The sequence below is a fragment of the Ailuropoda melanoleuca genome, chromosome 12, assembly GCF_002007445.2.
Source record: "Ailuropoda melanoleuca isolate Jingjing chromosome 12, ASM200744v2, whole genome shotgun sequence".
NCBI lineage: Eukaryota > Metazoa > Chordata > Mammalia > Carnivora > Ursidae > Ailuropoda > Ailuropoda melanoleuca.
The window spans coordinates 80770670-80785399 of record NC_048229.1 but is presented as its reverse complement, the minus strand read 5'-3'; the positions used below and the strand labels follow the sequence as shown (position 1 = coordinate 80785399).

The 14730-nt window shown below is 65.5% G+C and overlaps 1 protein-coding gene across 1 annotated transcript in view; it reads left to right on the top strand.

Annotated features, from left to right (window-relative positions):
• Positions 1 to 5648: 5648 nt before the first annotated feature.
• Positions 5649 to 14730, top strand: part of PIEZO1 (piezo type mechanosensitive ion channel component 1) — a 30040-nt gene continuing 20958 nt past the window's right edge. The window contains 6 exon segments of the mRNA XM_034639048.1: positions 5649 to 5739; positions 8701 to 8796; positions 13356 to 13478; positions 13932 to 13974; positions 14072 to 14321; positions 14451 to 14484. Of these exon segments, the coding sequence (XP_034494939.1) occupies positions 5664 to 5739; positions 8701 to 8796; positions 13356 to 13478; positions 13932 to 13974; positions 14072 to 14321; positions 14451 to 14484 (622 nt within the window). The 5' untranslated portion in view covers positions 5649 to 5663.

The following is a 14730-nucleotide window of genomic DNA, read 5'->3' as shown; positions in this document are numbered from 1 at the left end:
ACGCTCCCCGGCCCTGCCTGGCCAGCAGAGAGGATGGCTGCCTGTCGTGGGGGATTCCGGAGGTGGCTCCTCAGAGGACCCTTTGGGGTCGGAAGGTCTCCAAACAGTCCCAGAGACCAGGCTGCCTGCACTCCTCCCCACCTCCCTGTGCAGTGTGGGCCTCGTGCCATCCGCTGGGTCCCCCGATCCCTGGACACCCGGTGGGTCACGCACCCACCCATGCTGACAAGAGGACAGCACCGTCCCTCTGCCCCTGCCCTCCTCACCTCTTGGCAGCCGTCTGGGACTGAGTGTGGCTGGAAGGGCGGCCGGGCTGCAAGCAGTCAGGGGCTCCCGGACCCCTGAGGACCGAGTGGGAGGTCTGTGGCCGGTTCTCCTCTGTCCCCGGCCCCCAGTGGCCGCCAGCCCCCCCTTAGGCCTAGGCACTCACTGTAGCTTCACGGAGCTGGCGGTGTGGGGTGGGGCCTGGCCATCTGCGCCCTGCCCTGGGAGGTCAGGTGAGCCATAAATCCAAGTGTCCGGGCCCTGTGCTCATTAAACCCTCGGCCAGCAGCACGAGCCCTGCGCTCTTGGCTGGGCTCCAAGTAGGTAACACAGTGTCCTTGGCATTGGCTGCTGGGGCCCCCGCTGTGTCCTGGGCACCCCCACGGGGCCATGCGGGGTTCTCCAGCTCCACCCTCTGCTGATGGCAGTCCGGCTCCCTTCCCGGGAGAAGAGATGTCCTGGGAAGGTGTCTGAGCTTTAGAGCTTTGTAAACTGTGAAGGGCTTCTGGGCCATTCCAAAGGCCGGTGGGTGGCCACTGCTGGAGTTGCTCTGGGACGGAGAGGGGCAGGCCCCTCTCCAGGGTTAGGTCTCAGGGTAGATGCGGCAGGTGGGTCGGAGTCCTGCGGGGCGTATGCTAGGGAGTCTTTCTCGGGGTGCGGAGCAGACGGTGGCCCATGAGAGTGGACGGCGGCCAGGCCCCTGGTGTTCCCGGAGGGCCTGTGGGCCTTGCTCCACTGCCACTGTGGCAGGCGCAGCCCCCAGACCCCCTTCCCTCCCTTGAGCCTCGGTTCCTGCTCTGAGGGTGCCCCCTGGCCAGGGCTTCGCCACGCCCTGCCGTGCCCCGCCTTGCTACACTAGCCTTCTGTGACCACGGTCCTTGTCCCCGGAGGGTCAGGATGCTGGGGTTGGGCCAGCTCACTCTTGTGCCCCAGGCCGACTCCCAATCTTCCTCTTTCAGAAAGGTGGGGTAGATCCAAACCTTTGGTCACCTCTGGGTCAGGGTCTGGGGTTGGTGTTTGTACCCCAGCTTGGGGAAGTGTGGCCGGCGTGGCTGCCCGAGCGCTGTGGGGTCAGAAGGCCCAGCCACTTGGGCAGCTCCAACGGAGGGCAAGGCACAGCCCCTCCACCACGTCTGCCCCCCCGCCCCCCGGCAGAAGCTAGCAGGGGAGCGTTCGCGGGTCTCTCCTGCAAGCCAAGTAAGGCAGAGTGAGCGCACTCCGGGAGACACATTGGGCAGGGGGGAAGGCAGCAGGGCTCGGACCAGGACCCCCGCCCCCACCTCCACCCCAGCAGCTGTCCTGGCTCCGCAGCTGTCACCTGGGACTCTGACCTCGGGCCCTGGGCCCCACCTGGCCTCTTTGGGGTTTGCCTGGCTGGCAGCAGAAGGCAGGCCTGAAAGGGGCCCGCCCAGATCAGGAGAGGGTAAGGCTAGTGCTGCTGCTGCCCTGGCGCCCTGGGGACTCGGGTGACTCCCTCCCCCTGGCCCGCAGGCCCTGTGTGGAAGGACAGCCCGGGCCATGCGTCTGACCCCTTCTGCTGTGTGTTCCCACAGTCTTTCGTCTTCGGGGCCATTTCACTTGTGAACAACTCTAGGAAACATGAGAACGTTCTCCTGGTGGGAGAGGGGACCTTACAGAGGCAGGGACCCTTGTGCACAGGTGGACATTGACAGCGGCTGGGGAGAGACCCTTCCGGAAGTTCTTGTACACTTAGGTGCATGAATCCTGTTTCTGTGTCTGTTTTATACAAAAGGAATCCTTCTGCGCGTGGATGGCGGGCAGCGGTGTGGGTATGGTGTTTGGGGTGCCTGAGAGCAGGGCCCCTGTTCGCCCTCTCCTGCCCTGAGCCAGGTGCTGTTCCCACTGCTGGGGTCCCCCTCCCCAGCTAAGGAAGCAGGCAGAGCGGGGCAGAACCACCCGATTTCAGACTCCGGCCCTTTGTCTCCCCAGTTTCACTGAAGCCCAGAGGAGGGTGGAGACAAGTTTGCTGGTCTGTTGCGCACCTCTCTCCAGACCATTCTGCCGGTGGCCTCGGCCCTCCTCCCTGTGACCCAGCAGCCCCAGGCCGGTCCTCAGGGCCTCGCCCCAGCAGGAGCATGGCTGGCGGGCAGAGGAGGAAGTGCCCGCCCCTCCCTCTGGGTCCTGGCCGCCGCTGGGAGGGGCCTGCCGGGAGGGGGGACAGCTCTGCGCAAGCCCTGGTGTGCCCCCCACCCCCGCCCAGGCTGCCCCCTCAGACCCGGCTAGTCCTAGACCAACCCTCCCTCCCTGCCCCATGTGTGTCCTGCAGGCTGTCCCGTCCTGTCTAGGTCACCTAGAGCTGCACCATTTCCTAGGGCAGGGGTGACAGCTCCAGTCCCTGGGACTTGCTCAGTTTCCTCGTCTGCAAAGTCCAGGCAGCCATCCTGCCCCTCGTAGGGGCCCCGGGACAGCGAGGGCTGTGGTGCGTCCACCCCCGTCCAGGCCTCCCGGCCTCTCCCGGGGATGCTGTCCTTCCAGCTTCTCATGCTGATAGGGGCCGTGGCATGATGTTGGAGCCCCTGCCCCACATCAGCCGGAGCCCCCGTGAGCCCCCGGGGTCCCCGAGCCCACGCAGGCCTCCGCCGTTCCACGCCACTCAGGCTCTGCGTGCTCCGCCGGCCACGTGTGTTTCCTGGAGCCTCCCTGCACGTGGGCCTGGAGACGCCCACCTCGGTCACTGGGGACCCTGCTGGCCTGTGAGGTGCCCGCCCATCACCCCCAGAGCTGTCCTGCTTTATAGATGGGGAAACTGAGGCTCAGAGCTCAGGCTTCCACAGGAGGGACAGGGTGGGGAAGGTCTGGGCCCCCCGACACACAGGCCAGCCTCAGGGGACACGTCGCAGGAACTGTGTGCTGAGTGGGGTCTCTGGTGTCTCCCTGGGGGCTGGGGCCATGGGGTCCAGTCCTCGGCATGGAATGTCCCAGCTGGGAGGTGCGTGGTCTCCTTCCTGACCTGGCAGTGGGTGAGACCAGGGGTCAGTGTCTCCCCTGTCCAGACCCCAGTTCCGTCATCTGCAGGACAAGGATCTGGTGGGCTGCTGGCTGGATGGGCCTTTCGGGCTCTGGTGGCCGTGTGAGGGTCTGTAAAGGGTTAAGTGTGTGCTCTCGGTGAGGGGGCCTGGTGGGAGGGAGCCCTTTCCTGCCCTGCAGGGCTCTCTCTCCCCCCACCCCTAACCTATTGTTCCTGGCTCAGGAAAAGGCATATTTCCCCCATGAGGTCACAGGCCAGCCAGGGCAGCTCTGGTGGGGAGGTGGGAGCTGCCTGGGCAGGGCCACCCTGTCCCCTCCAGCTGAGTTTCTTCCTTCTGTGCTTTAGTCTGGGCCTGACCCACACCTCCTCTGGCCTTCCCCGAGCCTTAGCTGGCCTTCCAGGCCGCAGGGAACGTCACCCCCTCCAGGCAGCGTGGTCTAACGCCCTGGACCTTCTCTGCAGGCCAGGCTCTTAGCCCAGCAACCTCAACGGCTGCCTGGCACGTCCCATGAGCCCTGGATGTGGGGCCAGGCGCCTGGCCCTTCCCCTCCCACAGCAGTTTGCCTCTGCTCCCCGGCCCCGTCCCTGGTATCTGGGAGGGTGGCCGGCTGGAACCAGGACCTGAGCCCCTTCTGTTATGCCAGCCACGCCACTGCCTTGCCGGGGCTGGGAGCCAGCGGGCCGCGGTCCCCGCTCATGTCCCCTGGGCCAGCGTCCAGGGCTGTCCGGGCGCCACCCGCCTGCCTGGTGCCAGCCTCCGGGCTGGGCCGATGGCAGCAGAGGAGTCAGGGATGGCAGCTGGGCTGGCCCGTCTCACAGACCATCTCCGTGTGAGCTGGTGTTCTCTGGTGGGGCGGGTGGCCCCCCGAGACATCCCGGGGTGCCTCAGAGAGCTGGAGAGGCCATCTCCCTCCCATTCTTGCTGTGTCCCCGTCTGCCGAGCTGGGCGGGTCACAGGCTTTGGGTGCGTGAACCAGGGAAGGAGTGAGGGGCTCATGGGCTGCAGAGTGGGGGTCACCTGGCAGCCCCCCCCCGGCCCCTGGCTGCCACCCCCGGCCCTCTGACCCCGCTCTCCCTGACTCCTGTCTCCAATTTCCTGCTTTAGGCTGATAAGCTTCTGGGAGATTCTTCCTCTCCTGCTCAGCCTGGGTGTGGGGAGAGGATGGGGGCCCACGTGACTCGGGCTCCACGGACAGCAGCAGCCGGGGTTCGGGCCAGCCCCTGCCCCTCCCTTTCGAGTTCCTGACATCCCTCCCTGAACTCAGGAGATGGTGGTTTATTTGTGTATTTTGGTGACACAGAACGTAGGGGCGCCTGGCTGGCTCAGTCTGTGGGACACGCAACTCTTTCTTATTTTTAAATTTTATTTATTTACTCTTAAGTAATCTCTACACCCAACGTGGGACTTGAACTCATGACCCTGAGACCAAGAGTTGCACGCTCTTCCCACTGAGCCAGCCAGGCACCCCAAGCTTGTGACTCTGGATCTCAGGGTTGTGAGCTCAGGCCTCACGTTGGGTGTAGAGAGCACTTAAAAATGAAATTAAAAAAAGAAAAAGATACAGAACAAAGAATTGATCATCTTAGCCATTTTTTAAAAGATTTATTTGAGAGCGAGAGAGCATGAGCAGGGAGGGGAGGTGGGGAGAGAAGCAGACTCCCCACGGAGCGGGAGCCCCACACGGGGGCTCGATCCCAGGACCCTGAGATCATGAGCAGAGCCGAAGGCAGCTGCGTCATTGACGGAGACCCCCAGGCGCCCCTGTCTTAACCATTTTTAAGTGTGCATTTCAGTGGTATTAAGTGCTTTCTCAGTCAGTATTGTGCAACCGACCTCCCCCCGCCTTCACCTTCCTCGTCCCAGCCTCAGGGCTGCTCACGAGCCAGGCCCAGGGAAGGTGAAGGCGCCTCCTGTCCTCCGCTCCCAGGTGTGTGTCTACCTCTGGGAGCCTCTGCCCCCCTGGCTCGCGGGGGCCCCTCCTACCGCACGGTCCCCCCCCCCCGCCGCCCTGGTGTGCCGACGCTCCCCCCCCACAGTGCACGGGGTGCTCACCCCAGCCCCCCCATGCGGGGTGCTCCTGGAGTGTCAGGCAGCCCTGGAGGGTCAGAGCATGAGTGTCCTAGGGCAGGGCCTGCGAATGGGTCCTCAGGAAGTTACTTGGGTGGGTGGAAGAAGGATGGACGGGCGGGCACATGCATGGCTGGCTGGTTAGCTGGGCCATCGGGAGGACGGACGTCGCTGGGCTGGTACGAGGCAGGGTGCCGCCCTCTCTGGGGTCGGGCCAGTGCTGGCGTTTGGCGGGGGGAGAGGCAGAACCCGGGGGCTGGAAAGTGCAGCGGGAAGGCGGGGAGGAGCTTTAGAAGCCTTTGCCGTAAATGCATTTCCCTCTTGCCTCCTGGGCCTGATCAGATGGATTTTTTTTTAAAGGAAAATGTGCAATTGCTGAAAAACTTCATATTTCTGGTTGAGCCGGTTGCTGTCGCCAGTACGTGTAACGGGAGAGGCACCCTCGTGTCAGGGGCGGCTCCCGCGGTGGGAGCACTGCAGGGTGACCTGGAGCCCGCCTGGGCTCCTGGGGGGGGGGTTTCCTCGTTGTGGGTGTGATGGGAGGGGCGCGGTCAGGGGTTGGTGGGAAAGGACTGGAGCCCCGTGCCCCAGCCCCGAGCTCTGCCCCTAGTCTGAGATCCAGTCTCACCCTCTGACAACCCACCGCGGAGAGCCCTACGGGCGGGTTCTGTGAACACCGTTGTACAGAAGCAGGAACTGAGGCCCGGGGCAAGGTGCCCACACGTGCCGTGCCGTGAGGTCAGGGGTCCTCCTGCTGTCCCCTCCTCTCAGCTTCTCTGCCACACCCCAGCTCCTAGTCCGGGAGAGGACCTTGGGCCCCAGGGCAAGGCGAGGATGGGGGACAGACAGGCAGAGGTGTGCACAGCCCCCTGGACCTGCCGTGACCCTGGGCGTGGGGCGGGGTGTTGGCAGGGTTCACCGTGGTCTCAGCAGCCTGGGTTCCGTGGGAGAGGAGCCCCTCCTTTGTCCTGGCCTGCAGGCTGGGAGTACGAGGGGGTCCAGCCAAAGCCCGTCTAAACAGCAAGGGGCCGGGAGAACCAGAGCTTCCTCCTGGCATGGAGGGGACGCGCCCGACAGAGGAAGAAGCCCCATCACCAGCTGGAGGCTGTGAGGAAGCTGCAGACTGGCCACGCCCACGGGGACCCCATGCTGGGAAGGTTCCCTGGAGGCACTGTTGTTCGACCTTTCTTTCCCCAGAGGAGGCAGCCCAGCCCCTGGCTTGTTCTTAGCACGCCTCTCCTGCCCCAAGCCCCTCTCCTGCCCCAAGCCCCTCTCCTGCCCCAAGCCGGGAGCTCAGGTCAGGTGGTTGGGGCTCGGGCTGTCCACACGGCTACCCCCCGCCTGTCTGAGGCGTTGCCGGGTCGCGGCTCACGCTTGGGGGTCCGAGGCTCAGACAGCAGGTCGGCTTTCATCCTCTGCCCTCAGAGGAAAGGAGAGCAGGGTCCCTCTGCTTGGCTGGAGACGCTGAACCGTGAGGCTGCTTGTCCAGGAGGGGACGGGTCGCTGTAGGCACCGGTCCCTTAGCGCTCTGCTCTGCCTCCTGGGCGGCCAGGGCTGGGCTCAGCCTGGGCCCTCTGGTCCCTGGAGGTGACGGGGGAGCAGGGGCCACTCCAGTGGTGGCCACGTGCTGCTGGACGCTCGGGGTAGCATGCGGTGCCTCTCCTGGTCCAGCGCCCTCTCCGGCACCCCCAGGAAAGGCCGAGAGGGCCCCTGGTTCCCTGCTGATGGGACCCACACCAGGACACCTCCCCCGCCACCTCCCACCAACCCCGGATTCCTGGGGCCCAGATGAGCCCCAGGCCCCCCGGCCCCCTGCTGCCCTTGGTCCAGGTAGTGTCCAGCTGTGCCGGCTGGAAGAGGTGTCAGCAGGTTGAGAGGAAAGGCGGGAGCCCGCTGTGGGCTGGTGGGCAGCTCTCACAGGTCTGCCAGGAGCCAGGCTGACTGCTGTGAGCCCCATGGTTTCTCCAACCAAGGAGAAGGGACGGCCGAGGGGTGCTGGGGCGGCCGGCGCGTGACTGACTCGAGAAGTCAGCTGTGTTAACTGAGACTCTAAGGTTTTATTTTACTTATTTTATTTTTTAGATTTATGTATTTGTTTTAGAGAGAGACAGCACAAGCGGGAGGGGCAGAGGGAGAGAGACTGTCAAGCAGACTCCTCGCTGAGCGGAGTCCAATCCGGGGCTCGATCTCACGACCCTGAGATCACGACCTGAGCCAAAACCAAGAGTCGGACACTCCACCGACTGAGCCACCCAGGCACCCCTGAAACTAGGAAATTTTAAAAAAAGGAGGAAAAGTGAGTTAGGAAAGTCAGCTGCCTTGTCACTGTCTGGGGGCTGGACTCATGGCGGTGTGTGCCGGAGTCACGGGCAGACGGTGAGCCATGCGTGTGCGCAGAGACATCGCATCATTTGATGCTGGCGAGCAGAACCCGTGGAAGGATACAGCATGCCCGTGGACGTGCTCTGAGTGACAGGTGACTTGTGCGCTGTCTGGACGCAGTATGACAGCGTGTGAGTCCTGAGTGACAGGTCCCATGTTGGCGGGCTTGCTCACGTGGGCAGGGAGGCAGCATCCGGGCAGGAGGTGACTGGGGGTGATGGCCACAGTGATATTTGGGGGGCGGTGTCTGGGGTGATGCCAAGGGCAAGGAATTAGGGTGATGCTTGGCAGTGATGTCCAGTGGGCTGGGGGGCGGTGTTGGGGGCTTGATGTCAGGGGCTGATATCTGGGGGGTAATGCTGTGGGCTTGATGTCAGGGGCTGATCTGGGGGGTGATGTTGGGGGCTTGATGTCAGGGGCTGATGTCTGGGGGGTAATGCTGGGGGCTTGATGTCAGGGGCTGATGCAGGGGGCGATGTTGGGGGCGGTCAGGGGGTGATATTTTGGAGGTGATGCTGGGGGGCAGTGTTGTACGAGGGGGTCCAGCCAAAGCCCGTCTAAACAGCAAGGGGCCGGGAGCATGGGGTGGTTGATGTCTGGGGATGGTATTTGGGGGTGATGTCAGGCTGATGTCTGGGGGGTGATGCTGGGGGCGATGCTGGGGGACAGTGTTGGGGGCTTGATGAGGGAGTGATCAGGGAGGTAATGCTGGGGGCTTGATGTCCTGGCATGGTGTCCAGGGGCGATGCTGGGGGGCGATGTTGGGGTGATCGGGGGTGATGCTGGGGGGCGATGTTGGGGTGATAGGGGGTGATGTCTGGGGGTGATGTTGGGGGCTTGATGTCAGGGGCTGATATTTGGGGAGTGATGTCCAGGGGTGATGTTGGGGGCTTGATGTCCTGGGTTGTCTGGGGGGCGATGTGGGGGTGATCGGGGGTGATGTTCGGGGCACAGGGCATCCATGTGGCCATGCTAACTGCCCTGTCCCCCCCTGCAGCCTGCCTGTCCCGCTTCAACGCCCTGTCTCTGGTCTACCTGCTGTTCCTGCTGTTGCTGCCGTGGTTCCCGGGCCCCTGTCGGCACGGCATCCCAGGTAAGGGCCTGGGCACTGGCTTGTGCGGGGAGGGGCACTCAGGGTCATGGAGCCCTTTGTCCACATGGACCGGCTGAGGTCTGCGGGGCATGGGGCGTGGGTGCCCTCTGCAGAAGCCCTGGGCAGTTTAGTGGCCAGGGTGAAGGACGAGTGGCCCAGTTTCATTTTACCCTTTCCGACCCTGGGCCAATTTCAGCATCTCCTTTCTGACTGCGTGTTATCGGGGCATGCCAAAGGTAGTGGGGGGGTCATTGGACCGATCCCCCTTGCTCCTGGGGCTTCCCGGGCACCGTGGGCAGCCTGTCTCCCTGCAGGCTCCCTCTCCCGCTCCGCACCCCTCTGCCCGGTGAGGCTCCGGCCAACCCCTTACTTCTGGCCACCACATCCCCCCCCCCGACCCCCACCCCTTCCGTGTTTGCCTGAGCTCTGTGGGGTTTCAGTCTGTCTCCAGCCACCTTGTCGTTTGAGTCGCTGGGCACATCGTCTGGGTCCTGAGCTCCTGGTGGGTGGGCGCTGTCTCAGTCTCCTGTGTTCTCCAGACGGAACAGAGGTGGGGGAGCCCGTTGGGGGCTGCACCCCCTGGAGGGTGGGAATGTGGGCTCGGGCGTGGAGCCATCCGAGAAGGGCTGAGAGCAGAGAGGCCGGCTCAGGAGCCCTGGGCGGGAGTGGACGGGCTGTCCCTGCTCCCTGCCGCGTGGCTCAGGCAGGCCCCCTGTGAACAGACACAGACCTGCAGCCGGTGGCATGGGGTGGTTGGGGTCCACACTTGCCGAGAGGATCCTTCACCCTGGGTGCCTGCCACCTACTCGCCTGTGGTTCACGGTCCGTCTCCGCCAGCTTTTCGGGGAGGGTAACGCGCAGCAACCTGTCCCCGAAGGCTGCTCTGCCCTCCGTGGGTGGGAAGCCCCCTGGTGTTGGAGGGGGGAGGAGAGGTACCCAGGTCCAAATGGGTCCCCCAGAGAAGCCGGCTGTCTGCAGCATGACAGCAGTGCCTGGGAGAGACGAGCGAGAGAGGAGCCCAGGAGGGCCGAGGACCAGGTTGGCCAGGACAGCCGAAGGGCCCTTGAGGGAGACAGGAGCTGCTGGGTGCAGCCGGCGGCTGCTTCGGGGCCTTGGGGGCGTCTGAGCCCTCCTGTGGCTGCTGCAGCCCCCCTCGTCTGCTCAGGCTGGAGGTCGGGAGACCGGCCGGGCCTCGTGGGCCGGGCTCACAGTGTCACCGGGCTGGTTCCTTCTGGAGGCCACTGTCCACAGTCAGGGACCTGCGGTACCCCTTGTTCCTCTGGCTCTGGCCCCCACCAGGCTCCCTCCTTGCTGGGGTGCTGTTCTTACAGTGCGGGTGGAATTCTGGGAGCAGAGGGCAGTGAAGGCTTCTGGGGGGGAGGGGCAGCACAGGGGCAGGGCTGAGAGCTGCTGGGGCTCCCAGGCCAACGCCTCCCCCAGGCCGGGCTTGCTGCAGCTGTCCAGGATTCGCAGCTCAGGCGGCAGGGCCCACCTCCCACAGGCTCTCCCCTTCCCTCTCCTTCCCTCCTTGAAGTCAGTGTGCTCTGTTCCCATCCTCTCCCCTCCATAGGCAGTGGGAGAGGTGGGCCCTAGCCAGAGCAGGAGGGGCCGGTGGGGAGGACTCAGGGAGCATTGGAAAGACTTCCCTGCCTGACCTCTGTCTGTCCATCTGTCCACCCTCAGAGGCCCTTCAGGAACAGGGAGCCTGCCTGGTTTTTCCAGGTGGGGGAGGGGAAAATGGGAGGCCCGCCCGTGCCTGGGAGTCCGGGCCTCAGCGCGGGCATCTGGTGGAAGGTCTGACGCCACCTGGGCCCCGAGGGTGCTGACCCCTGGCCCCGTCCCCATGGGGACGTCTGCTGGGAATGCAGCTGCCTGTGCCCGAGGAGGCGTCGGTCACCTCAGGGCAACTCCAGCTCTGTCCTGGGCCCTGAGCCCTCTGGGGGCAGGGCTGGGGCGGGGCAGGGCAGGGGTGCCACAGAAGCTGCAGGCAGGGGTCAGTGTCAGCTGTCGCTTACCACTTCGGGACTTCAGACCCCGTCCCTGCCTTAGACCCCCCCAGGCTCCCCAGCCCCCCAGGGGCTGCTTCTGCGGCTTTCCCTGGGGGCGCGGAGGGGAGGGCCCGCTGGTCTGCTCTGCGAGCAGGAGGGCACCACGAGGGTCCCTGGCGTGTGCTGCAGGGTGGGGTGTGGGTCCCCGTGACGGGTGTTGTCGCTGGGACACAGGTGTCCTAGGACCTCAGGCCTGTGAGGAGAGCTCATGACTCAGGTTCTCCCCGTCCCTGTCCACCCCCCACCCGGGAGCCTTCTTGCTGTGACTGCGGGCACCCTCCCCAGCGTCTCAGGGCACCGCCTCCCGAGGGCCCCCTGCACACCCAGCAGCCAGGCTCCTGTCGGGGGTGAGGTCTGCAGAGCTGGTGTAGACGCCACGCCTGGCCGGCCTGAGGAAGAGGGCTGTGGGAGCGAGGCCTGTGGGGATGGCAGTTCGCCGGGTGGGCAGTGCGGATGGGGCAGCGCAGGAACGCCCAGGGGTGGGGAGCCCATGAGCTGTGGCTGGGAACAGGGTCCCCGCCGAGGGCACTGTCAGGGCGGTTCCGGGGGCTCCAGCCCAGGATTCCTGCTCCGGGTCAGAGCCTTTGTACTAACGCACTCCGGGAAGACCCCCTGCTTCCTCAGCTCCTGGGGTCCCCAGCCTGCCGGCCCCACTTCCGGTTTCCCCAGGAGAGTGAGCCCCCATCCCTGCTCCTTTGTGGGGGTGGTTTCTGCACCCCCCCGCTGCACACACAAGTGGGGAGTGGGCAGCCAGCACCCCCAGCAGCTGGAGCCGCTGCTTGGCCCCCCAGCACCCCCTCCCCCGCCAGACCTCCCGCTCCACAGAGACGTTTCCGGCGGGTCCCTCCTGGGCAGATGCAGAGCCCGTTACCGGCCTGACCCCTGCCCCGGCCTCTGGGTGCCCTCCCTGCTGTCCTGCTGTCCACGAGTGGATCTCCACGTGGCCGGCCTGCCTCCCTGAGACCGCACCGAAGCCCAGTGGGCAGCGTGGGCCGGCACCCAGCGTCATTAGAGGGGTCAGCAGGCCGGGTCAGGCCAGGCCTCCTGCCCCTGCTGCTCACATGCACATTCCGACCCCCGACCCTCCCCGCCTCTCCCAGGTCCTGCTCACCCAGCCCCCACCTGGCAGGGAGCTGAAGCCACACGGCCACACAGCCAGTGCTCTGGCCCCTTTGGCCTGGTGGTGGCTCATGGTCCGGGACACTGTGTGTCCCACGAAGGGAGCTTGGGGTGAGGAGGGGAGGACAGTGGGGGCAGTGGTGACGTCTGACACTGATCACATGGTGTCCGGTGTCCGAGGGGAAGACGGTCAGGTGGGAGCCAGGTGGGGCCCCCTCCTGCTGAGGGGTCTGGAGCCTGGCACTTCCCTCCCGGACTCATGGGTTTTCGGGTGTATGAGGAGCCCGGCAGCCTGGCACTTGAGGCCTCGGTCCCGGTAGTCCCGCGAGGCCAACCCCAGGGGTCCGTGGCTCCGAGCAGCGTGCGTCCGCGGGGGCAGGCAGGGGTGCTCCCACTGCCCCTGGCGGTGGGACTTCCCGAGTCTGCAGGAGCGGGGCTGCACAAGGGAGCTGGCTGAGCGGAGTCAGCCTGGCGGGACAGGGAGGCTGTGTCCCCGCAGCCCTGCAGCGTTCTGCAGGTAGCCTGGCTCCTCCTCCTGTCGGGAGGCCCTCGGCCTCTCCCTGCTCTTGGCCTGGTGCTGCGAGGGGAGTTGGCCCAGCCAGGGCTGAGGGCCAGGCGTTCCATTCATTTTCCGTCTGTCCTTCCCAGTGCTCCACCAGCCCCACCCCGCTCTCCCCTTCACTCACCCCTGCCCCCGAGGGTCGGAGGCTGGGAGGCACCTAGAAATGAGCATTGGTGCGGCCGTCTGAGTCCTGCCTGGGGTGCCCCTGGGACTCCCCTGCCCCCTGTGAGCCCGGCTTCCTCCTGCAAGGTCAGGTAGGGCAGGGGGTAAACGGGGGCCAGCGCGCCAGGGGTCTCACCTGCTGGGGGAGGGGGACACAATGCAGCAGGGACCCTGAGCTTACCAGCCTTGGGCCTGAGAAAGTGAGACACCTCTGTCCCCGAGCCCGGGAGCCGGGTGAGGCCGTGCTGCTCGGCGAGTCAACCGGTGGCCGGAAGGCGCTAGGGGAGAAAGCTCTCCACAGCCCAAGTCCTGAAGACGGGATTCAGAGCGCACGATCTCAGCTCCTGGTGCGGAGCACAAGCTGCCCACCGCGCAGAGCTGAGGTGGTGCCGGGGCTCTGTGGGTCCTTCCTGAGCCCAGGCCAGGCTGCGCAGACCTCTCCTTGCAGCCACGGCCTCCCTGCCACGGGCTGAGCTCACCTCCCGCCAGCGGCAAGGCGCATAGGGCCCTTGTCTGGGACCTCACCTGCCTGCACTTGGGGTCCTCTGGGGCCGGGTCCTCGACTCCATTTCCCTCCGCACAGGGGGGACTCTGGTGGGATTTGGGTTCCCCAGGATGGATGAAACAGGGCCCCGTGCCAGCCTCACCCCTGCCCGCTCTACCCACAGGCCACACTGGTCGCCTCCTCCGGGCCCTGCTGGTTTTCACCCTCCTCTTCCTGGCAGCCCACCTGGCCTTCCAGATATGCCTGCACACCGTGCCCCGCCTGGACCAGCTTCTGGGGCCCAGCTGTGAGTGTCCGTGGGTCTGGAAGACCTAGTGGCCTTTGTGAGCTAGCTGGGAGCCCTGGGGAAGGCCGCCTGCCCCACCCAGGCTGTGCCTCGTACAGGCCCTGAGCGCCTGTCCACAGTGTACGTTCGGTCCACATGGCCCAGGTTAGTGCCAGTGCCAGCTGGTCCCATTCCAGCCCCCACGAGTTAGGCCTCTGCTGTGGTCTTGAGCACCCAGCCTCAGCTCCTGGCTGGGGGTCTCTGTTGTGCCACGCAGAACATACGGGCCTTCGACCCACCTGGTTCTCTGTGGGTGGGCCTTCGTTTCCCTACTAGTAAAGGCAGCCTTCTGCGAGCATCCCTGACTTTAAACACGTTCTGTGACCGTGGGGCTCCCAAGGGCCTCCTGACCACAAGGAGTAGGGTTGCTTGGTGCTCGTTGCCTGACCCCGTCCCCCGCGCCTCTCTCCGCAGGCAGCCCCTGGGAGGTCCTCTCCCGGCACGTGGGGGTCACGAGGTAAGCACGCTCCCTGCCTCCGGCACCGGGTGCCCCCCCTTCCCTGCCTGGCACCTGCCCTCCCCGACCCACTAGCGGGCTCTCCCTGCCCCCACAGGCTGGACCTGAAGGACATCCCCAATGCCATCCGGCTCGTGGCCCCCGACCTCGGTGTCCTGGTGGCTTCCTCCGTGTGCCTTGGCCTCTGTGGGCGCCTCGCCCGGGAAGCCCAGCGGAGCCAGCACGTCCAGGAGCTGGTGAGGGCTATGGGCGGGCGGGTTGTGCGTGTGCTGGAGGGGCTCTGTCCGCTTCAGGACGATTTCATTTTTCCTTCTTTACGCACATGTGGACTTTGTAAGAGTCAGTTATGAAGAGAAGAGGCATCAGAGGTGGGAGGCGCCTGGAGCAGGGCCTCCTATGCGCCTTCCAGACCTGGTCCTAGCAGGGCTCCATCTCGGGGGGACTCGTGGGGCCCCAAGTCTCGTCTGTGCCTTCAGAAGCTGTCCCCGGGGTCCTTTCAGGCCAAGGGCAGTAGGGAATCATCCCTGCAGGGAGGGACCTGCTGGCTGTCAGGGAGGCACTCTCCAGGCTGGGGGCCCCTCAGGCTGCCCCTGACTCCAGCCCAGCGGGCAAGGCGCACCCCACTTTGAGAGGGGGAAACAGGAGCCTGGAGCTCAAGGTGCTGTTCCAGGCCCTTGTGGGGCTTGGGAGCACCCTGCTGCCTGCCCTCGGGGCTCCATCCCCCAGGCGGCCTCCTCTCCCATCCCCTCCTCCCCC